Here is a 23,423-nt window from a genome sequence, read left to right as displayed (position 1 = left end):
CTATTACTTATTAGTTATGATGTTTTTTTAATCTAAAAACCACACGAACATCATTAGTTGACCTCAGACAACAGTATAAAAAAATTAAAAAGCCAGTTCATGACACCTTTAAAACAGACACTGCCATTGAGAAGTTTGGGTCATTTTTGAAAGAAGTCTATTATGTGAACCAAGGCTTCAATATATTTAAACAAAAATACAGTGAATACTGTAATGTTTTGAAATATTGTTACAATATGAAATAACAGTCTTAAGTCTCACATGATCCTTAACAAATTCTAATATGCTGATTTGGTGCTTAAGATTTGTATTATTATTATCCATGTTGTAAATTGTTTTTTGGAAAACATTTTTGTGGAAATCGTGATGTGCTTTTTTTTCAGGATTCTTTCTTGAATGGAAAGTTCAAAAGAACAGCATTTATTTGAAATAGAAATATTTTGTTGCATCATAAATGTCTTTAGTATCATCCTTGCTGATTAAAAGTATTAATTTCCTTTAAAAACAATTACCCCTAAATTTTGAATGGTAAGTACAATTTTATTTATATAGCACTTTTAACACTACATTGCACAAAGTGCTTTACACAATAATAACAATAAAAACAATCACTGAAATGCCTAATGAAGAGCTATACACGATACATAATAAAGCAAAATATAAGGTGTCCAAAAAAAAAAAAAAAACTACACAAGGACATCACTGAATACTAAAAAAAGCATTAGAAAGTTTGTTTTCAGACGACATTTAAAAACGGACACACATTCAGATGTTCTAATATTATTTAGCAAACTATTCCATAATTTCGGAGTAAAAAAATCTCCTTTTGTTTTATATCTACTTCTTGGAACATCCAGCAGCTTGTTAAAAGATGACCTCAGACATCTCCCTGCTTTATAAGGCCTCAGAAGCTCAGGTAAATATATAGGTGCCAAACCATTCAAAGCTTTATACGTCAACAATAAAATCTTAAAATTAACCCTTGAATAAACAGATAACCAATGTAAAGAAGCTAAAACCGGTGTAATATGATGAAATAACTTTGTTTGTGTCAGTAATCTGGCTACAGCATTTTGCACTAATTGTAAACGTGATAAAGTGTGATATTTTGTGATATTTCTCTAGTATTTCTTGGCATTTCTAGGGGGTAAATATTATTTCTCCGTGGTTGCTATGTTTTGAAATATTTATTAGGGGTATGGTGAGATGATCATGTGACGAGAGTAAGGCCAGATGACTGACAGGACCATGGTGGAGGATTTGTTACGCAAAAGAGCCTAAGCGTCTGATAAAGGTCTTGTTTTGTAGAATACAACTGCAGACTATTTTTCCAGTCTTGAATTTTGCCATTGAGGATTTCTTAAAAATACTGTGCAAAAATCATCTCGTTGTGTTCTCGAGAGCTGTCTCGTCACACCCCTAGTGTTTATAACGCTATTGCGCCTGTTATGTGCAATTCACTTTCGCACTGTTGCTAATCTATGTTACTTTGCACTCTCTATATCACAGTCCTGCAAAGATGACAGACAATTTACTCGCATTTGCTGTCCTGCGGTAAAACATGAGAGCAGTTGTGTTTTAGAACAAACATATAATGGTGAGTGAGAGCGACCTGGACACATCAGTGAACGCTGAGAGATTTTGCAAAAGAAGATTAGCATGAAGACTTTATGATGTCTGCTCCATCTTTATCATCTCAGTGAGATTTTTAAGGTTTTACACATCCACAATATGGTGAATTTAGCGTTTTCCAACGTTTCATTGTGGATGAGAAACGTTTAGAAAAAGCTAGTGTGGACGGAGAGCGTTTTGAAAAGAAAATGCCGTTTTTAAATGCATCCGCATTAATATAGACGTAGCCGTTAATGTGGTCCTTATTTATTCTTCATTTAAGTATCATTGTTGTCTCTTACAATCCCGTAGGAGAATTAAAAATAGAAACAATAGAGATAATTGTTATCTTTCAGAGAGTATAGAGCTATAGAGTGCATGTGTAAAGCAAGCAGAGCTCAAAATATTTGGTCTTTGAAGAACTTGATGAAGCATTTTTCATAGAGATCTTTTGATGGCAGATGTTTGTATCTTTGAGCAAATCTGGGCACTTTGAGACATTGTTGAGACCTTGTCTAGCACTAGTGGACAGATTATTGAGTTTCTTTCTCAGAAGGAATATTTCACAAACCGGATGCTTTAGCATAAGTCTCCATTTTGAGTTACAATTGATATATTAAATGGACCGAAAATATTAATATGATGTCATCTTTTACTCACCCTTATATTCTCCCAAATTTATACAATGTAATATTTTTTTCTGCTGAACACAAGGGAAAATATTTTAAAGAATGTCAGGAACCAAACATCACTGGGTCCCTTTTACTATCATTGCACGGAGACATTTTTCTTCTTTTATGTTCTGCAGAAGAACGGGGTGAACAAATGATTAGAGAATTTCCATTTTTGTCTGAACTATACCTTTAAATATATCTTGTTTATGTTTTTTGTTCTTTCCAACACAATTTTTTTTTTTTTTTTTTTGGCATTACACATGATACAATTGCTGGTAGATTCTTGAATTATGTTCAGCGACTGTAGCGGTCTCACGCAGATGTGAATTAGAATACAATCCAAAGCATTTTTAGATGTTTATCCTCACCGATGACGTGGACAGATTGTGTTTTTGGTCCCAGAGGAACCTCAGGAGTGTTAGATGATTTAACCCAGTAGCTTGGGGAAGCGCATTCATCTCTCACACAGCCAGAAGAGCCTCTGAAGCGGGGCCAGGCAGACTCATGTACTACCCCTCACAGACTGTAGTGGCCCGGGGTCGCCACACTCTATTAGCACAGATTCAGATCCTTCACACCATACCGTCAAGAAGAAAAGCACTGCTCGGACTTTCAATTGGTAATATGTAAATAAACCTGCAGACAAGGGAATGGGGGAAAAAAATCAGTGACATGTTAAGGAGAAAGAAAGAGTGCATGCAAGATTTGCGACTTCTCTGAGCAGTCTGTGTCTCTATTTGCCCTCCCTCCTTCTCTCTCACCTGCTCCAGGGTGAGTGTGTGTGTAGATTATTACTGAGGGGAGAGGAGTGTGAAGAGCATCTCTCTCCCTCCATCTCTCTCTCTCTCTCTCTCTCTCTCTCTCTCTCTCTCTCTCTCTCTCTCTCTCTCTCTCTCTCTCTCTCTCTCTCTCTCTCTCTCTCTCTCTCTCTCTCTCTCTCTCTCTCTCTCTCTCTCTCTGACGCTGTGGCTGGTGACTCTTCCACAGTGTTTACTCATAATTCATACGGAGAGATTCCGCTCAGCCTCACTATGTTTGCCTCCATTTGGTACGCCAAGAAGCTGGGACGCAGACTGCTTCAGAATGCTAGGAAGGCAAAAATGCAGAAGGTAGGTGTGGGAGATTTCCATTTACTCCGCGTAGAGTTCACTCAGAAGAATATGACCTTGTTTGTAGAGCTTCTTTATCCGAATTTGTGGATTTGTGGTTGGAAGTGTCATTAGTGTGAAACGGAAGATGTCGTCAGGTTTGTTGATTTTTCATTTAAAAAAAAAATGTGTGCTAAAATGAGGTTAAGACTGAGATCCCCTAGCATCTTATAGTGGGAGTAATACTGTATAATAACGTTGTATCCTATTGTCGGAACTCCAGCTTGCTTAACAAAGCATTAATAGTGATCTGTATCGTTCTCATTAAACTTCAGAAAATCCTCTTAACCTGCTGCCTTCCTGTTATCGCCGTGTTTACCACGCTGTACCATCTGTGAAGTTTACCAGTCTGTCTCCCTTTCTCTTTCTCACTCTTTCCCTCCCTCTGCCGACTCTTGCAGTCTTGAGATGTTCAGCACCATGTCCGATTTGTCCTAACCTAGCCTGCCTGCTTGAATTTAAACTAGACCTGTCTGTTTCTGACAGGCTCACTTCATTTCTCGTTTTTCTCTTTCGTTCAGTAGTCCCCAACTTTAGTGCCCTCGCTGAAGATCATGTTTGCTGTCATCAGCAAGGGTCCTCATCACTGTTAACTGTTTAAAAGGCAGAGGCGTGCCTGTGCTTGAACTTGTGTGGGATTTGAATGCAACAGGTTTGACCTGTACGCTTGGTGTGCAAATGATCTGGAATGGATTATTTTTTCTTGGGGGGAATCTCCCAATGTATGTCCAGAGCTCCCTCCTAGGTCATATTTCAGCTTAAAGAAAAACTAAATTACACTACAGCTGTTCAAAATGTGAGCTTTTTAATGTTTTAGAAAGAAGTCCCTTGTGCTGACCATGGCTGGATTTATTTGATTAAACATACAGTATAACGGTAATATATAAAATGTGTTTTTCCTGTGATGGTAAAGGGGAATTTCTAGCAGCCTCTAGTCTTCAATGTCACATGATAATTCATTCTCATATGCTGAATTGCTGCTCAAGAAACATTTATTATTATTATCAATATCGCTTTTCCACCAACGGGCCAGTGGTAAGAAACAGTTTCAGTAATATTTTCCCTTGAGCTTGGTTCGGCATCGCACGTTTAAATACCGTTCGAGACCTTGAAATTTTAAGCACGGTTGGTAGAATGCGTTGTCTGTTGCCTGGCTACCTGTTTCTCTGTAGCTGGCAAAGCACGCTATTTGAGTGAAGTAAACACGAGTTAATAATATTAAATTAAAATAAATATCTGATCATCTTCCAAAACGCGTTGCTCTTTAAATCTCGAATAAACTCTGATGCATCTAAAATGGCCGATTTATTTGTATTCCATTCCAAAGAGCTACATTATCATCCCCTCAGTGGAAAATTAAACCATATCCTCAATGGCTAGGCCGGATTGGCACGGAATGGAATGGCTAAGCAATGAGACCGGTTTGGCCAAATGGTGGAAAAGCGGCTGTTGGGCTGCTTAAACCGTCCTACTTGTTTGTAGCAATGTAAAAGTCTTTACTGTCACTTTTGATTTATTTCAAAGTATTAAAGTTGCACTATGTTGGATTTTTGCAGTAAAATATCCACTAGGCCAGTGTTAAACATTTTGTTCAGCTGAGTTCTTAAAATATCCCAAATGTTTCCAACTATTTGTAAATTGTAAGAAATTAGCTATTTTACCCGAGGACCCGGGACGTATGAGGGAGTCGCCTGTCAATGACATCATATCTGTGTTAACCAGCGTTTGCTCTTAGCGGTGTGAACAAGTGTGACAGCAGCTGCTGAGCGAACGCACAGAGTAACATAATTTTAAACATACTTAAATTAATCTAACATGATAAACAGAGCAGCGGTACACCATACTCATACAATCGCTCCAGCAGCCGTGCTCAGCTCCACAACACTCGGCCCTGTTCTGATTCATACTACAGTAACGTTAATAATCACATCATGAACATGAGTCCTATCCCGATTCTTTTCCACCGGCTGTGAGATGAAGACCACATGTCCCAAAATTCTGAGCTCAAACTTATATTGTTATATTTTTTCCATGACAATTAATCAAGTACATTCTCCCCATATTTCCTTATGAATGTAATATTTTTGTTTTAGTAGTTTTTTGCTCATTCTCAGGGATGTATGAAATTCCGGTTGATCTGAACTTCTTTAGTGATACCTTTTAGGGACAATGTAAGTGATGTCAATTCAAAAATGGCCCTTAAATGGGTTTTTATTTTTATTTTATTTGGATTTTATTCCAAATAAAAAAAAGATTCAGCCCCTTTGGTTAAGTTTGTGTCTTTTTGATGCAGGCTTTCTTCTTTTGAACATCCAGCAAAGTGCTGCCTAGCAACATATAACCTAGTGTGAAGGTGAAGGTATCTTGTATCTGTTTTTTTATTATTATTCATATGTTCAAAACATACATGTTCATATAGTCATGCCTCCAAGGTGAGTAGAAGGAGGAAGAAAATGATTTATGCTGACAAACCGAAGTTTCCAAAGGACACATCCCCCAGTCTGGAACTGTATGTCCAGAACAGCAGAACGTGGGCGAATGCTGATGACCGCAGGCCACATAAGGACACCAAGAAACTTACTCTAACTAGTAACTACCAACCATCTGCTTCAGTTCAAAGTTCTGAAATATGCTGTATCTACCACTGATGGGGTGCTTAACTGACATAAAAAAAATGTCAAATCATAATGGTCTTAAAATAGGTTTCAAGCAAAATAGGTCTTATTTGATGGTTAGGTGATATTTACTCTTGGCATTTTCTTGGTTCAGAAATGCACCGATGGTTGTATTGATTTGTTTTGGCAGGAGGGTTTCACACCCTGCCCACCTGTCTGCCTGTGCTGGGACTGTTTCACACTCTCCAGCAGACGCTTCACCACTGCAGTTACTTTGAGATTTGTTTCATCTGTCCACAGGTCGTTTCTTGCTGCTGCTGATGTTTTGCCTGTTCTGTGATCTTTGTCTCAATAAGAGCAGCAGCTTGGTAGTTATTGAAATTGTCAAATTTGACATACTGTCATCTCATCTGGATGAGAGTGGCTATGTGTTTAAAGCTAAGGGAAACGGTGATTTCCAGTGTGTTTTTCTTTGGTTTATGGATTCATATATAAGCAGCGTTTGTACACCTGAATGGTTGGCACAGGTGCGCTGAATACATGAAATATGAAAAAATATTTCAAAGAAATCCCATGTTTAATAAAATGGCATTATTGATTTGATCATCCCTTTATCAGCTTTTTAAACAGATTTCTGGTGATAATGATTATTCATGGATTTGCAAGTGTTGTACTACATCTGAGGGGTGCCATGGGCGTATTTCAGGACATACAAGTGAAATGATTTTGTCTCAATCCTTACAAGGACAGAGCCAAGAAACCATTACAACCCTGTTCCTGTTTGCAAATATAAATAAGCACCTGTTTAATGTACATAAATGTATATTTATATTTTTAGAACATTTTTGTAAACTTGCTCTTCTCCTCTTTCCCATTTTCAAAGATCTAATGGCTCCCTGGTTCATAACGCTCAACCTGGATTTGATGAGTGTTTCACGCTTATTCGTGCCTCTCTGCACACCTGCTATTATGGAGGAACCAGTGAAGCGATACAATCAAATTGAAATGAACCCTTTTTATTATTTGATCAGCAGAAAATGTGTCCTCAGACAATTTTTGCATTTGTGAATAACCTCTGAGCAAAAGTAATTTATTTTAAACTATCTAAAGACGGCCTTGATGTTGTCTCGCTACCTGCTCTATAGCCTCGACAAACTCTACCCAGAAAAAACGCTATATGTGAATGTTTTGAAATGTCATCTCCAGAAAGGTGGCTGTTTTAGGCATTGTTTGTGTGTGTGTGTGTGTGTGTGTGTGTGTGTGTGTGTGTGTGTGTGTGTGTGTGTGTGTGTGTGTGTGTGTGTGAGAGTGTTTTGGGAGTTTTTTTTTTTGTCCTTGCGCGTTCAATTGCCCTTCATATAAAAGATGTGTCTGGGTCATACATGGACGGCATGAGCTCTCGGGTCACATTGCCCGCTTGTGCTCAGAGCCATTAAACTCGAGGAACAGGTGAAGGTAGACAGTCTCTCTCCTCTTTTTGACCTGGCTACCCCAGCAGCTGCTCTGCAAATATACCCACACACTTCTATGTGTCCTGGAGTTAATTTCTTAAGTCTAGTATTTGAGAGGATATTATCAAAAAAAAAAAAAAAAAAGATTCTTGATACTAATTTGTGTACTAAATTCGTACCACGGCAAACAAAAAAAGAAATTGCTAAATCCCCCCAAAAGTATTATTTAACTAAATTAGATTATGGAACAGAATAGCTCCTGGCATGACAGGTACATTCAATATACAACTAGCATCAAGCTACATGATGTGACAGAGCTTAAAATTCATCATTTTATACAATCATTTAAAAACAAACTAGCATTATAAATCAGGTTCATTAGGTTGCCATCTCGTCTGATGCATAGATCCAATATATTGGAACACATCAGATTTCTTTCTTAACTGGTTACGTTCGCTTAAGACATATTCACCAGGATGTGCGTTTTGGCATTTTTTGCTATTCAAGCTGAATAATCCATGAAAGAGAACTGAATTCCCGATCAGTGCCTGAAAGGTGGATACCTGAGCGAGCTCTTCATTTCTGAGCCCAGCAGCGCGAGTAGCACTTTGAGGTTTTTCTAGGCTTTTTAACATTCTTGTACCGGTATTGTGTGCAACACTAAGACATGATTTACCAAAATACATTTTTCAACTGGTAGAGTTTAGTCACTATCCCAGTCATGCTCACTTGATGCTGATGTGCCACACTGCCACAAAAGCTTAGTTGAATGCAAAACATTTGATTTTACACTATTCAAGCGCAATACGCAGCAAAAGAGGACTAATTTCTCTCTGTGTGTGCACTGTAAGATAGATGGTTAAGTGGTTTAAGTGCTATCTGAAAGACATGTGCACATGAAGCCACTGCTCATAGAGGGCCTGAGTGCTGAAGATATTTTTGTCTCCTTAATGTCAAAATGCCCATTTTACAAGTATCCTTGTAAAACAGTTTAGGTCTTAAATGAGAATAAAGAGTTGAGAAAGAAGGAGCATATGTATAAGAGTTTAGATTTCCTGCCCGAGCCGGAACCTGACCCGAACTGACCCGCAGGTGGGGTCGGGCAGAGATTTCCCGGCACTATCCTTGGGCCGGGCCCTTGATCAAGCGTTTGTGTTTTTTTTAAATAATTACGTTATTAGTCTAATTGGGTGGGCAGAAAGCTATGCTATAGTCAGACATAACATATTTTTAGTAAAGTAAAAACTAATACTACAACTAAGAAACAAATGTGTTGGCTACAAAGTTGCACAAGTCAGGATTAGTGTAAAAATGTGCAATAAACTCACAGCACAGGCAGGGATAAGGCGCAGTATTCTGAACAGAAACGCTCTGAGTAATGAGCTGCTCACGTGAACACTGCAATTTGCTTAATTAAGTATTTTCGTTTCGAATCATTTTGTTTAAAAGCGGACATTTCAAGCTTTCTATACGAATATTTCTAATGTCTGTGAGGCAAGTAGCCTGCTGAGTTTCAGTTTATTTATTGAGACGCGCTCCAGTTCATGAGCAATGAAAGCGATGGCTTCCGCGACTTCATGTCACGATAGTCTGCTATTTGCTTCTTATTTATTAAATCCAGGCAATTGTCCGTAGAAACCTTTATTAAAATTAAGATACAATTTAAACAAAACAAAAGAAATGCTTTCTACAAAACAAAACTTAATATTAAACTAAATATAACCACCAAAATCATTTCTGACCCACTCACATCTTTGCACTTCTCATAATCAGATGAAATGTAAAAATAATATTATATTTAAACATAAATATGAAGAAAAAAAAACATTGTTTAATGGTTTCAACAAAGTACGCTACGGATAAATATCTGAGTATCCTTTTTTACCAGTGAGCGGTTCATGAGCATGTGCAGTGTGCCTGCGACTTATTGAGCTGAGTCAAGTCAACTTTATTTATTAAGCACATTTACAATGACAATTTTTTCAAAGCAGCTTCACAGTGTTAAACAGGACAATATTGCAACAAAATTTGATTCGGCTGTACAGCCGCTCTGGAGAAAGCGTTGATGTTATCAGCTCATGTCAGCGGCTGCGTGAAAATGCAATCGGCTCGGGTAGAGTCGGGCTTGATTTTTTTGGGCCCGATCTAAGCTCTAATATGTTTCAATATAATAGTTCAGTGCATTTGGTCTTAAAGTGACAGTAGCTTAATATAGCTGTTGCAGTCTGTGTCATTAATGTTAATCAAACAACAAAAGACAAAGAAAAAAATCACTCACTGCACTTGACTGGATCACTTTAGTAACTTTAATAAGAATATATATATATATATATATATATATATATATATATATATATATATATATATATATATATATATATATATATATATAATTTACACAGTCAAGGCTAGTGTTTTTTGTGATTATACTTTATACAATTTGATACAATCGGTTTGGACTACAGCAGGAAGTGCAGGGATGTAATGACGTCACTAGAACCGTTTGTTGACTAACCCTCCGCCCACAAGAACACGCAAAAATGTAAACATAATCAAAGCTTTGAAAACATGCAAAGAATGGGACCTTTCCCAATGGGAACTTTCTACTATAAATTTCTCCTTTTGTGTTCCATTTAATAAAGTCACATTGATTTTTGGGTTGGGTAACTTAAGGATCCTCAACAAATGTGAAAATGAATGGTTCTAAATACATCCCAAGGAATTTTCTTTTTCTTTTTTTATGAATAACCCTGGATAAATGGGCAATCGGTTACAAAACATTGGATATGTGAACTTCATTATATAAAAGGCAAACTGGAGGAATGTCTAAAAGCCTCTTTATTAAAGAGATAAAAGTGAAGGTTAGACTTTACAGTCATTTTGGACCTTTCACCATGTTATTATTTCTCATTGAAAAGCAATGCTCAAGAACGCTAAAGATATATGTGTGTGTATATCATTCTGCTTTAATCTTGAAACATGATGTCAAATCAATTTACGTAAACACTACTAAAAGCCTACACAAACTATTATTTGTGATTATGAATATATTCTGTGCAATAAAAAAAAGCAGAAGGTTTTCTTTCTGTTATGGTTAGGTTTAAGTAGGTTTAAGCGAAGTAAACATTCGTACAGAAATCGCTGCTCTACCAAAGACATGCAGGAATTGTTAGCAAACCTTGCAGTGTATCTTTTCCTAAATAGTTTCAGTGGTGATGAAGTTCTGCTCTAATTCTTTCTGTGAGTACAGTGCGGTCTCACATATTTCATACCGGTCATTGAGCCCTCATAAAAAGAACTGCAAGGTTCAACACATTTTGTCTCGTGTGTGTGTGTGTATGTCCCAAAACGTTATTAGATTCGGCTCTGGCTGGAGCCTTCCCCATTTGTCTCCCTCATTTGCCTCTGTAAGGTTTTATCATGCGGCGATGACTTTTTAAAATTGGTTTTCGTGCAGGGCCTGATTTATTTAATGCAACTTTGCCATCCGCATTGTTCTCCGCATTCATATTAGAATGTGGCTATAGCCTTTATGCCTGTAAAATGAGGCTTCTACATTAGCAGAATGATGAGGATTTTCTTTTTTGTTTTGAATAATGTTGTATTTAGTGATTCAGCACTGTAAATTTATAGTGGTCTGGCGGCGGTCCAGCATGTTTTAAAGATATTACAGCAGAGAGGTAAAAAAAAGCATGGGGTCATTTTTATATATTCAAAGTAATAAATTGGTTTTCCTAAAAGAATAGGAGAAGTGATGTGATGTAGGCTTCATCACTACATGTTGACATTTGTGTTATATGAATAATGTATAGGCTTTCGGGCGAGGTAGGCGGTTATGTATAGGATAACAGTAAATAACAGGTGCTGTGTGAAAGTGATCTGCTGAGGCTGAGATTTTTCACACCACACTTATTCAGTGCTACCTGGAGCTGAATTTATTCGATTGACTTCAGCATCCTCTAATGTGGTGTGTTTGTTCCAAAATATTGTTTCCATCGCATATGTCAGAAGAGCTGTAAAGGCGAGGCAATACACGCTGTAACAGGCTTGTGCTATTGTTAGAGTCTGTCTCGCTCTCTGTACCTGTTCTTGTCTCTAGCAAATTGAGGTGTCTCTCGTCCTCACTGTTGGAGCAGCAAACCCCAGAATCAGTTCAAGTGTTGCTGATTCTGACTACAGCCTCTACTTTATTGATCATCCAGCCACAATCTAGTCGGAAGCCTTTTTGCTCTCAAACCAGTTTGAACAAACTACAAATTGGCTTAAATCAGCCTATGTTTGGGTGTCGACTAGATTTGTTATGTCCAGCTTTTGAACTCCGGCTTAAGCGATCCTGGAGCTGGATTGCATCCCAAATAGGGGATGTTTGCAGTTCCGCTGCGGATTAGGCCACGTGTTTTCTGAGGCCGGTCCTGGTGGAGGGATATATGACAGATGTGGCTTAGTGCCACCACAGGATCTGCTGTGAGCAGTGATAAGTTTAATCGCAGGAAGTTGGAGATGTCCTTGGTTTAATGGGCAGTGGTGGATGAAAGTGTCAGTCAGCACATGGGCTGTAAACTCAAAGGTCTTGAGAGGTTCAGGTGTTGAGGTTCTCTTTGTATTTGAGTTGCAAGTTCAAAAAACTGTCTACTGCCTACATAAACAGCTGCATTTTAAAATCCTGATATACTTCAAACGAAATCTAAGAACAAACTGATATGAAATATGCTGTGGGCCTTATTAGTTGACCAAAGAAGCAACATCATCTCAGCAGAAAGATGTTTTCAAATGAAAACATCCAAAATTAACATCTGGTCCGTGGCGCTTGCACTTAAGGTATTGTTTTATCTTGGAGAGACATCTGAAAAATCGAGTCGTCTTATATTCTGGGTCTAAACTTTTACTTGTTAATAATACACTCTCTACAGAGGTAGCACCAAATACAAGTAGAACTGAGCATTCGGCAAAATTCAGCCAAAAAAGCTTGGGTCACCTTGTATTCTGGAAAACACGGTAATATGTCTTTCACATTGAGATCTTTTCTGCTTCCTTTCTTCCGTTGAGTCCACCGAGATCAGACGTCCGCTTGTGAAAACATGAACACACTGGAGAGCTGCTTTATAGTAGAAAATGAAGTTGTGCTTCTGATGAAACGAGACACTGACACTGTTTTTGATGTTTAATACAGTAAAGCTGCTGGCAATAAACAGTCTTCACAGGCAACATTTCCACAGCACATATATACTAGATGTTCACGGTACTCTAGTGAAGAGCATCAGATGCAAATCACACTTGATTCCAGATGACTTCACTTTTGGCTTTGTTGAGAATTTATATATATAATATTAATTATTATTAAATATAATATAAATAATACACACACACAGTTTTAAATAACTTAAATATATTTGATACTGTTGTATATCTGTTCTTGCGTTCAGATGTCTCTCAAACACTGAAAGAAATCAGTCACACACTTGTCAGTTTTCTGCATGGCAACGTCACTTCTTTTCTGCCCACTTCATACACTTAACATCCGGTCCCATAATGCAGAGTGCACTTAAATCTTAAAGATACCATCATTCTTATATATGACAGATACATTTATGTAAACATGATTGAATTATTTTAGGGTTTTTTGGTGCATATTTTGTTATTTAATTATTTAATTTATTAGGAGAACCGGGGCGAAAGTAACGCGGGACGAAAGTAACGAAGCGATTTTCTCAGAGCCCTGACTACATTTGCATTCCAAGCTATGACAGCACGTTCAGTACGCAACCTTTGATGGATCTGCCAAAAGTCATGTGATTTCGTCGTCGTTTCCCGCGGTTGGATCCGAAATATAGTTTTCGAGTACGAAAAGTAAATTACTGAAGCGGTACTTTTTTTTCTAATTGCAAGTTGTGTTTCTCGTTTCATGTGTCACAGTAATGATCACTCTACAGATTATTTATTGCTGTTACGCATCCTGAAGGTTTGTCTTTTCAGAGTTTTTCAGTATGAAAGTAAATCGTGTTTAAATGTCAGGACGAAAGTAACACTTGTTACTTTTGTCCCACTTATATATATATAATGCATATTATGCTAATTTAATTTTCATATTGTTCATTGTAACAATGTTCGTATATAAGGAAGGAAGAGGACACGGGGGTCGGCAGGACTGTTGACGTTTTCTGTTTATTATAACTCTTAATACAATAACACACTCCGTGGTATGCTGTAACTTCAACTCAAGGATCACTTCCGGGTCGGCACTTCCGGCTTCCGGGATATCTCAGTCTCTGTGGGTTCACGTCAACAGTCCCTCTCTCTCTCCCTGGTCTCTGGTTCCGCTGGCGTTTTATCCCTTCTCCGCGCTCATTACTGGAACAAGATACAGGTGTTATTAATCTGCGTCCAACCCACTCACTTACCGCTCGTCCCGCGGCTCTCTCTCCCGCTGCAGACCTCGCTGAACCACGCCCCCCTTGCCACATTCATATTGTTGAAGAAAAAAATGATCAAATAGATTGACATTAAACAAAAAAATATTCTAGACCTACAAGTTTGTATTGTCAGGTTATATTTGAAAAATTTGATTAAACTTAAAATTGAAAATGAAAATTTAATTATTTTTTTTTGCAAAGATAAAGTAGCTACAAAATATGTTTGCAGTTACATATTAACAAGGTCATAGTCAGGTATATTTAATAAAAACAAGAGTAACACAAAACAATCTAGATTATATCGTTGTGTTACTTTTGACCCACCTGTGTGTTACTTTCGTCCCAACTGACGGGGTCAAAAGTAACAATCCTCATCTTATGTTCAATGTAAATTTATACTGTAGTCGTTCTGCATTTTTACAAAATACCACCTGGAATTGATAGACCACACTTGTGAGTTATTGACCAGAGCAAATATACATCTCTGTCTAAAACACATTTTCTGAAAAATGGTACTTTCGCCCCTGCTCTCCCCTAACTTATCATTACTTAATTTTGGTCTGTGGGACATTTTGTCCACAGATGTTTTGCAGTGTATTCAGAGGTTGCCTTATTCATGTTGAATACATAAGAGGCTGCTTTCATTTTTCCAAAACAATCTTAAAAGCCAGCATCATTTTGCTGCCAACCTTTAGAAAGCGATTTCGTTCTGAAAGTGTGCCTACTGTGCCATAAAGAGCTCTATCTCATTATGTTTGGGAACAGAGCTGTAGTGTTACAGCGTAAAAGCAGGAAGTTGGGTCATTTTCCAGAAGGATGGTAAAACGAGTTTGTGTCATTGTCTCTCTCCCCCAACCTTTTTTTTCTGTTTTAAATGAGTGTGCATTGTTTAAGTGTTTTGTAGAGCGGCAGAATTAGAACTTAATTAGCACTGCCTTAATGAACATCATGAGAACTTCACAATGGCATTAACAGGCAGAATGGCCAGATCATAAAGGACTGCACTAAAAACGACCCCTAACTCTCTTTCACTCAGGATAGATAAGACACTGCATATTCAGATTGTCTGCCTCTCATGTACTGTTGCAGAATTATTATGGGATGTATGTCAGCTTTGCTAGCTTTAGCTATTTAACCATCAGCAGCCTCAAATTTCATGCAGACATTTTGGTAGATCGGGACATGAAGATGGAGCCTGTGTGTTGCATTTTTGATTTGGCCTATAATAACCTGTGTATATTATCATATTAATGTATTTACATACTTAGTTATAATGTTTACGTTGCAAATCCAGTAAAATAATATAACTATAAAGGATTAATAGTTATATACATTTATTTATTTAGATTTTAGTTTTTCTTTTAAAGTTGTAATTTTTCCTTCAATATAATGTGCACTGATGAATCAGACACAATTAGACCTGGGACATTTATTAACAAAAATAAAATATGGTCCATTTTGATTTTAATTGACTGAATATATAAATTGGACAGCTGAGATTCATCACTCCATGTCAGGCTGAACGCTTCATTTAACTCTTAATTAGGAGAACAAATTGTCTGACATTCTCTGATTCAGGAGGGGGAATTGTGAGATGGATCTGACAGGTGAATTCGGCCACTCTTCACTCTGAAATAAGACTGTTAATATTAGGATGGCTTTTACTAACACGAGCCATTTCCTCCTGGGCTTAAGGCTGGAGCACGTCCCTGTCGGCCAGCAGACGAGCTGTCAGCGACTGACAGTCTATTCCCACAGCGACAGCGCTTGAAGGGGCCAAATGGCAGAAACTGTAACATAGGCGAGAACATCCAACACTATTTAGTTAAAGTTAAACTAAACTAAACTAGTAATGACCCTTAAAAGGCGATATCATGGTATAAACATGGTGAATGTCCCAAAAAAATATGGTATGGTATTTTTTTTGTATGGGCTTTTACTTCGGTTACTGATGATTATTGTTTTATACTGTATGGCTCACCCAAAGGAACTGAATCATTGGGCTGAATTTGTGTTGCTTTTACTTGACGATTTAGACCGCTCTGTGTTTGTTCTATTTGTTTGCTTAAAAAATTAATGATGTGAAGTTCCAGTGATGTATTTAGTGGTAAAAAGATCTCATTAGTTGCTTCACTGGTCTATAGATCTGAAGCAAAGAAGTTTTCATGTCTATGGAGAGTCCCCACAAAGACAGCAAACCAGATGCACTCTGTGTGTGTGTGTGTGTGTGTGTGTGTGTGTGTGTGTGTGTGTGTGTGTGTGTGTGTGTGTATTACACTGGTATTACACTATAAATGTGGTTTATGAGGACATATCAAATGTCCTCATAATTCAAATGGCCTTAAAAACATACTAAATGATATTTTTTTGAGAAAGTAATAATGCAGAATGTTTCCTGTGATGGGTAGGTTTAGGGGCAGGGGCAGTGTAGGGGGATAGAAAATACGGTTTGTACAGTATAAAAACCTTTACGCCTATGGAGAGTCCCTGTAAACCACATAGACCAACATGTATGTGTGTGTGTGTGTGTGTGTGTGTGTGTGTGTGTGTGTGTGTGTGTGTGTGTGTGTGTGTGTGTGTGTGTGTGTGTGTGTGTGTGTGTGTGTTGTTTTCATGTCTACGGAGAGTCCCCACAAAGATAGCGAAGTGTGTGTTAATGAAAAGCATTCTTTTCCTGCTTCTGGTCTTGAGATCAGATCAATGTAAAGGCTTTAACGGTCCTGGTCTGGATAAGAGCAGACATGTTCAATAGCTTTTTAGCATATTAAGAATCAAACAGTAACGTGCTGTTGGATACTTGCTTAAAGTGTGTAATTGTGAAAATAATATTATATAAAAACTATAAAAATATTATTCTCTCCGTGCAGGTTAATGTGCAGAAACATTTATAAGTGACCCATTCATAGACTGATTTTCTTGAACAAATGTTTCTGTGTGGTGCTATAAAAACATTTTTTGCGCAACACAAACTGTCCGACAACAGCAGCATTGGCTCATCCAGTGATGTGAGTTTGAGAATTGACAGTTTTTAATTAGTTGGAGTTTTTAAGTTTCACTCTTTTTTAACACACATTTTTGCAGTTTTGTTTGATGTTAGTTTGATGTCACAGAAATGACACGCTTCACATTTATTTAATGGTCAAATAATCGTATAATTTAAATGTATCGTTGTGACATTTTTTATTAATTCATTGATTTATTTTTGTTGTTGTTGTAATTTTTTTATTTTCATTGGTTTTTAAAAATTAGCGTAATGTTGTTCAGGTGATTATGAAGCATCAATTTGCCCACTAAAATGATTGTCCACAACAGTTTCAATCAAAAGACTAGTATCCCTTCTGATGTTCAAAGGTCTTTTGATGGCCTTAGATGTATTCTGAGCAGGTACCTTGATCATCGCTCAGCAGTCAGAGTTCTGTATTATGATTAATTACCCTGAAATTTGTAATGCATATAGATCATTAGTTCATCTAAAAAAAAAAAAAAAATCAATTTTTTTATGCACTGGTGTATGTCTGTGCTTAGACAGCATGTCTTCTATTTTAGAGCCTCTCTTCATTTAATTTTCTTTCTACCTTTGTCTCTCATACACAATAATATTTGTATTTGATCTGTTCTTCATGCATCTTTTTACTTTCTCTCTATGTCTGTCTCTCTCTGGGAAGCTTTACAAGATGTGCAGGTTAAAACCTATGTATAATAGATGGAGCTCTCGGCAGCAGGTAACAGACGGGGGGAGTTTGAGTTATGGATTTCAAAATGTCATACTGTTGATACGCTGAGCAGGGTGGATATAAACATGAGCGGAGAGAGATGGGTAGGGATGGGGTCTTGAGATGAGCGCTGGCCCACTTCTGAAGGGTGTGCTTTTCTTTCTTTGTCTTTGTGTATGGTAGTCACAGCCCGGCTCATGTTGCCTCAACTTTATCCACCCACCCCATGGGAAAACGAGAGCGACAGAAAGGCCAGGCCGTTTTATCTGTAGCTGACCAGGAGTTGAATAATCCAAAACCACACAATGAATGTGAGCAGAGCAGATCAAACCAAATCAAACCCTTTTCAATTCATCACAAACACCAATTTTAACACTGAAATGCAGGAAGCAACATAGACGTCAAAAAAATACCATGGCAGCATCTGATGCAACTGTAGAATCTGACGCAAAAAAGCAACAAAGCATCAGAACAGAATATGGTCTCACATAAGGGTGTTTCTGAAATATATTCACTTTTGGCCCTGTGAAAATCAACCTTCTAACAGCACAACCCTTTTCACGCTCTGACTAGTTTATTTGCCCACTAATAATATTCAAATAGTGTGTGATTTTATTATATATAATACCTTTAAAAAGTGTGTAATGTTGTATTAGCACCAAATCAGCACATTAGAATAATTTGGCTGGAGTAATGATGCTGAAAATTCAGCTTTGTCATTACATCACAAGAATAAAGGACATTTTAAATTGTAATATTTCACAATATTACTCTTTTACTGTATTTTTGACCAAATAAATTCAGACTTTGCAAGCATAAGATCTTACCAACCCCAAAACTTTGAACTTTTATACATATGTATAAAATTACTTGATTTTTAAAAAAGTTTTGGTTCTATTAATAAATGAATTTGGTTTTATTTATACATTTCAATGGAATTTATAATGTTCATTGGCATCACAGAATGAAACATTATAACATTCACTCGTCAATGTTAATGTAATTTTTTTTAAATCAGGATCTGGGACAAAAATAAACACTAAAACCTTTTCAAATTGTGATCTTCATAAAAAGAAAGTTTAATTTTGATAAATCAGAGAGTGGATAAAGTTAAAGAACCACTTATAAATGGTCTAAATTCATGCATGCTAATATTTCGATTTCTATGCAGCACAGTCACGTCCTTTGTTTGAATCATATACTGTATTTTCTATTGTATTTCTTTCCCGCTCATTCATAAAGACCAGGCTGCAACTGCTATAATGATCAAGCAGCAGTCAGACCATTTCCTCTGCGAACCTGATTAGCCGCTTGTTGTCATTTAGCGACGTTTAGAGCTGTAATCAAAGAGATAACACATTTAGCCTGTCTATTCTGGGATTTCCCATCATCCCCCTTTGTCTGATTTGGCAGCATGGAGCCCAGTACACGGTTAATTGCTGTTTTTGCGCTTTGCACGTTTAATTTTCCTTTCACGCTCAGCATCCTGTAACTGGCGTTTAAGCCTGCTGTGGCATTCCCAGTGTGGTGAATTTAAGTTTGGCTCGTGTCTGAGCCTGATAACCATCTCTGCGTATGAATGTGTGCCAGCGCTCGTGTTTATGTGTTTGTCGGCTCCGTTATTGATTGGCTGTAATCTGGCGATGGCCACTCACTGAAGTGATGTTCCCTTAGGCTTTAATTATATCCCCATGTGATTTGCATCTCACTGCTGCCCCTTGCTAATCTCATCTCATCTACCTCCGCCGCCCCATCAACCCCCCTGATTTATTGAGTTTGTGTCACTCTCTGTGCACTTTTTCTCTCCCTACCACGCCCTGAAAAAAGTCCAACTAAGCCTCGGTTAGCCTAGCCTACTGTAGCACAGGCCACGTCCAGAAAGCTCCATCTCGGAGTTTCTACTCCCATACGCCGTCCCCTGATGGAAGGAGATACTCATCCAAGGATGAACAGACTTCTGGGACTGCCTCGGTCTTCTCGAGTCCCACAATGATTTGTTCTGAGCCTGGAGATCTAACCGTCCTCTGCACATCCAAAGCCGCTGGATTTGGCTTCTGATATTTGACCGACTTTCGCTTTTCTAAAGAATCTATGGATTTGTTTGTTTATTAGCCACCAGCGCTGAAAAGTCCATTTCATTGTGGCTTGGCTCCACTGGGCTGCGGATATGTGCATTATATCAGTGTTAGGGTGACCTTGTTCCAAAGCTGTCCATTGATTGGGTGCATACGAAAGGCTTTTGTGGAAGTTTTTGCATTGTCCAGCTTTGCTGGGCGACCTGCCATCCGCCATGAGCTACATGCCGGTGAATAATGGCCTTTTTCGGGAGAAGTTCCACAGAGGAAGTGCGCCCAACCTTCTCGCCCCTCCTCAAGCTGAATCCTTACGACCGCTTCGCAAACGGCTCAGCATGGAGGCCCTGAAGAGCAAATCTCCTGACCTGGGGCCGATTAAGTGGCCGTCTCTTGTCACCATCTGTAAATGGAAGCAAAGTCTATCTGAGAGACTTCTAAAGAGACATCGAAGGAGTTGCAGTCAGGTTAGCAGCTATTTATTTGGTTTAAGTCTATAACAAGTAAACCAGTATGCTATCCCATTACAGAATCTTGCAGACAGTGTTTCCCAGACAGTAGACCAAATGTTTTTCCAAAACCAGACCACTAAAGAGGAACAATTGTTCACTATTTCTCCATAGGTCCTTTTTACCGCCTTCTCGCTTTTGTTAGATAATGCCTTTATAAGCGCTCTCTCTCTCTCTCTCTCTCTCTCTCTCTCTCTCTCTCTCTCTCTCTCTCTCTCTCTCTCTCTCTCTCTCTCTCTCTCTCTCTCTCTCTCTCTCTCTCTCTCCCCCCCCCACACAGTTTTTATTGAACCATTGAACTGGTTTCATAATTTCTGAAGTTGATTACACAGGCCTGGCCCTCGACCAGAAGCGTTCCATGCATTAGCCTTTGAAACATCACTCACAGACTGCCAGCACTCAGAGACATATTCCAGTGGAAAAGAGTCTAATGAAACTAATCAATGTAAAAGCTGTCTTCTGTTTTTAAAAGGACGCCAGGGGTGTTAAAACAATTTAAGGTTTCATGTGTAGCCTGGAGCCAATCCTATGTGAGAGGTGTGTGTACGGTATGTTAGGCTGAATTTGCACTCTTACCACTCCTGCTAATTGGTGTGCTATTATTTTTCAAAGACAATAAAATTGTCTAGAATATGTTAAGTAACATCCTAGCAACCGGATAGCAACACACCAAGAACCTTTCATGTTTTTAGCTGTATTACCACAGCTGTGGTAGTGAGTACTGAACAAGCAAATACATACATTTTCTTCAGAAAACAAAGATTAATAGATATAGATAAAGTGTAGTTAAGGTAGTAGTTGACCAGATGGAAAGGATATGAGGACATTAAGGCCCTGGGGGAAAGAAACGAGCCATTGAGGGTTGACACAGTCTCTAAGGAGCTGAAACTGTCTTTTAGTGAACACTAATGGTGATTATTATGGTGTTGGTGTTGCTTAATGCAATGGCCATGGGCTAGGTTCAAGGAATCTCTTCTTGGATCCAACAAAAAGCTCTAAAGCTCTTTCTCCAAAGTAAGTGTTGGCACTGCTTCTCTATCCGCAGAGCTAACCTCTCTGCCCTTTGCATTAAATTATAGTCACTCCCCTGTTTAGCTTTCCTCTTATTAAGATCACCCTCTGCTCATAGGTTCCATACACTCCTCCATAATCCAATTAGCAAAACCCAGGAGGAAGTCTTCATAACTTCCAGGACTAAATTCAGTGAACTGGTGTAGTTGGTAAATCTGAGACTAGGTCAGTGGTTATTTTGGCAGACTTTAGCTCTCCTTCAAGCTTGTACACCACAAAGCTCTATTCAGAAGCTCTATATAATTATTTATTTTCCACTGAAAAGTTTTAGCCAAAACGTACTATGTACTGTTTTTAATAAACTATTGTGTTTTTTCAGATATTAACTTTCATGAAGTGTGCAATATCGCTATTTGTGAATGTAAAAGGTGTGCAAAGTGCGCAATAAATAGTTATCTCCTAAAAGAAAGAATTGATTCTGAACTGCCAAAATGAGTCGTCAGTAATTTCAGTCTTACTTCCGTAACATTTATACGTAACAATGCAACAGATTTGCGTCATTCCAGCCTATGTTCTTCATTTGCTGCCAGCAGACGTCTACTTTGACCTGCCCTCAAACGCTGTTCGTGCGGTGTACATGTTTTCGGTTCTGTTCTGCAAAGGCAAATTCTCTTTGTATGCATGTCTAAAGGATTAAGATTTGAAGAGTCGGTGGTTCAAATTACTACAGTAATACAAACAACAGCAGTAATCTTTCGATGAAATGGGATTACAGAATGCTTATCCATTAAAGATAGAGCAGTATTCACTTTATTTTGACCAACTTGCTCCTCTGAATCATAGACTGCAAGTATGATTCATCATTATTGATGTTTTGTGTTTTATATTGTGTAAGTTTCCGGCTAACTCTCGTTATGACTGTCTGACTGAAACTCTTCTGCTCATCAGCTCTGGGCCACTATTACCTAAATCTGTGTGTATTAATACAGATTGTCTGTCGTTCTTACTACTGTGAATAAAGATAAAGGATGGAGCCAGATTTATGATCCATCAGTCACTGACGCTAGTGCTGGGCTCACGTATGTGCTGTTATTGATACAGTTCCGGCATGTGCACCGCAATAAATCAGAAACACACACATGGGTTTGTTGATGGACACACACTTGTTAATGCTGATGGTGAGGAATTACAGCTGCAGTATCTCATAATGAACCTCAAAATGAGTAGCGTATCTCTGAGAAACGTCCTGCTCGAGTTGTCCTTTTGATGAAGGTTTGGGTTGAATAACTAGTTCTTCAATGTTTCATCATCGGACTCGCGCTCGCAGCCTTATCACCCTGCAGCTGCAAGCTAAGCTAAGCAGGGTTGAGTCTGGTCAGTACCTGAATGGGAGACCTCCTGGGAAAACAAGTCGTTGTCGTGTTTTTGAGAAATTAGGTGATGTGCAAGTATATTTTGAGAAAAGGAGTTGAATTACCTTTGATGCATGTAAACCTGTTGTAGGAGACCTCCCAAACTAAATTAGGAACCTTTAAAATGTCATGATGGGCAATTTTGTTGAATATATTAGTGTGCACTGCAGTGTATAGAGTATATACATCTTTGAACACCTCCTATGAACTCTTAGTTATTAGCATATGTTAAACACTGACCAAAGTTTGTCACTTCAGTTGATGACTGTCAGATTCTGTCAAACTTTACGATAACTGCTGAGCTCAGTTGAAACCAGTGAAGTAAACACATGCTCTCTCTGTAGCTCTCTCATTGCCTTTAATGGGCACGAACTGAGCATGTGCTTCACTAGCAAATGACTGTACCATCTTTCATCACACTCAGTTTTCAGATGGAGTGGCTGTACAACAGTTTATAGCCGGATCCTGCCACATTACTTTGCCAGTGAGTAAAATCCTTCACTTTTCAACCTGAAGTAGATACTCAGAAAAAAAGCTTTCAGCAGAGCAACAGGGCTTGTTCGGTCCTCCATACGGCAGCGGAGAATCAATTTTCTTTTTTTTTGTGCAAAATGTGTGTGAAATCACTGTCTGTATTACTTTTAAAGTGCCAGAATCAATTGAAGGACCAATACTGATTTTTTGCCACATGTCCAATCTCAAAGTCTAATGCCAAGCCCCACCTTGTGGTGGTAAATGTGAACTACAGCAACAGCACGCAGGGGACAGCCAGACACCGTGAACATTTTTTGCCTTTG

At 38.2% G+C, this 23,423-nt stretch overlaps 1 protein-coding gene across 20 annotated transcripts in view; it reads left to right on the top strand.

Moving 5' to 3' along the window:
* The window catches only part of dlg2 (discs, large homolog 2 (Drosophila)), a 281,667-nt gene that overhangs the window by 135,877 nt on the left and 122,367 nt on the right, over window positions 1-23,423 (top strand). For 2 of the 20 annotated variants that reach the window (XM_067432642.1, XM_067432637.1), the window contains exon 1: window positions 3,302-3,394. The exons of 17 other annotated variants lie outside the window; for them this stretch is intronic. In XM_067432642.1, the coding sequence (XP_067288743.1) occupies window positions 3,317-3,394 (78 nt within the window). In that variant the 5' untranslated portion in view covers window positions 3,302-3,316. Of the gene's footprint in view, window positions 1-3,301; window positions 3,395-19,863; window positions 20,162-23,423 lie in introns of those variants that run through there. One more of the 20 variants, XM_067432636.1, reaches the window with a different exon arrangement.

The sequence above is a fragment of the Pseudorasbora parva genome, chromosome 23, assembly GCF_024679245.1.
Source record: "Pseudorasbora parva isolate DD20220531a chromosome 23, ASM2467924v1, whole genome shotgun sequence".
Classification (NCBI taxonomy): domain Eukaryota; kingdom Metazoa; phylum Chordata; class Actinopteri; order Cypriniformes; family Gobionidae; genus Pseudorasbora; species Pseudorasbora parva.
The sequence above is the reverse complement of the archived record's forward strand: the minus strand, read 5'-3'. Positions and strand labels throughout refer to the sequence as shown.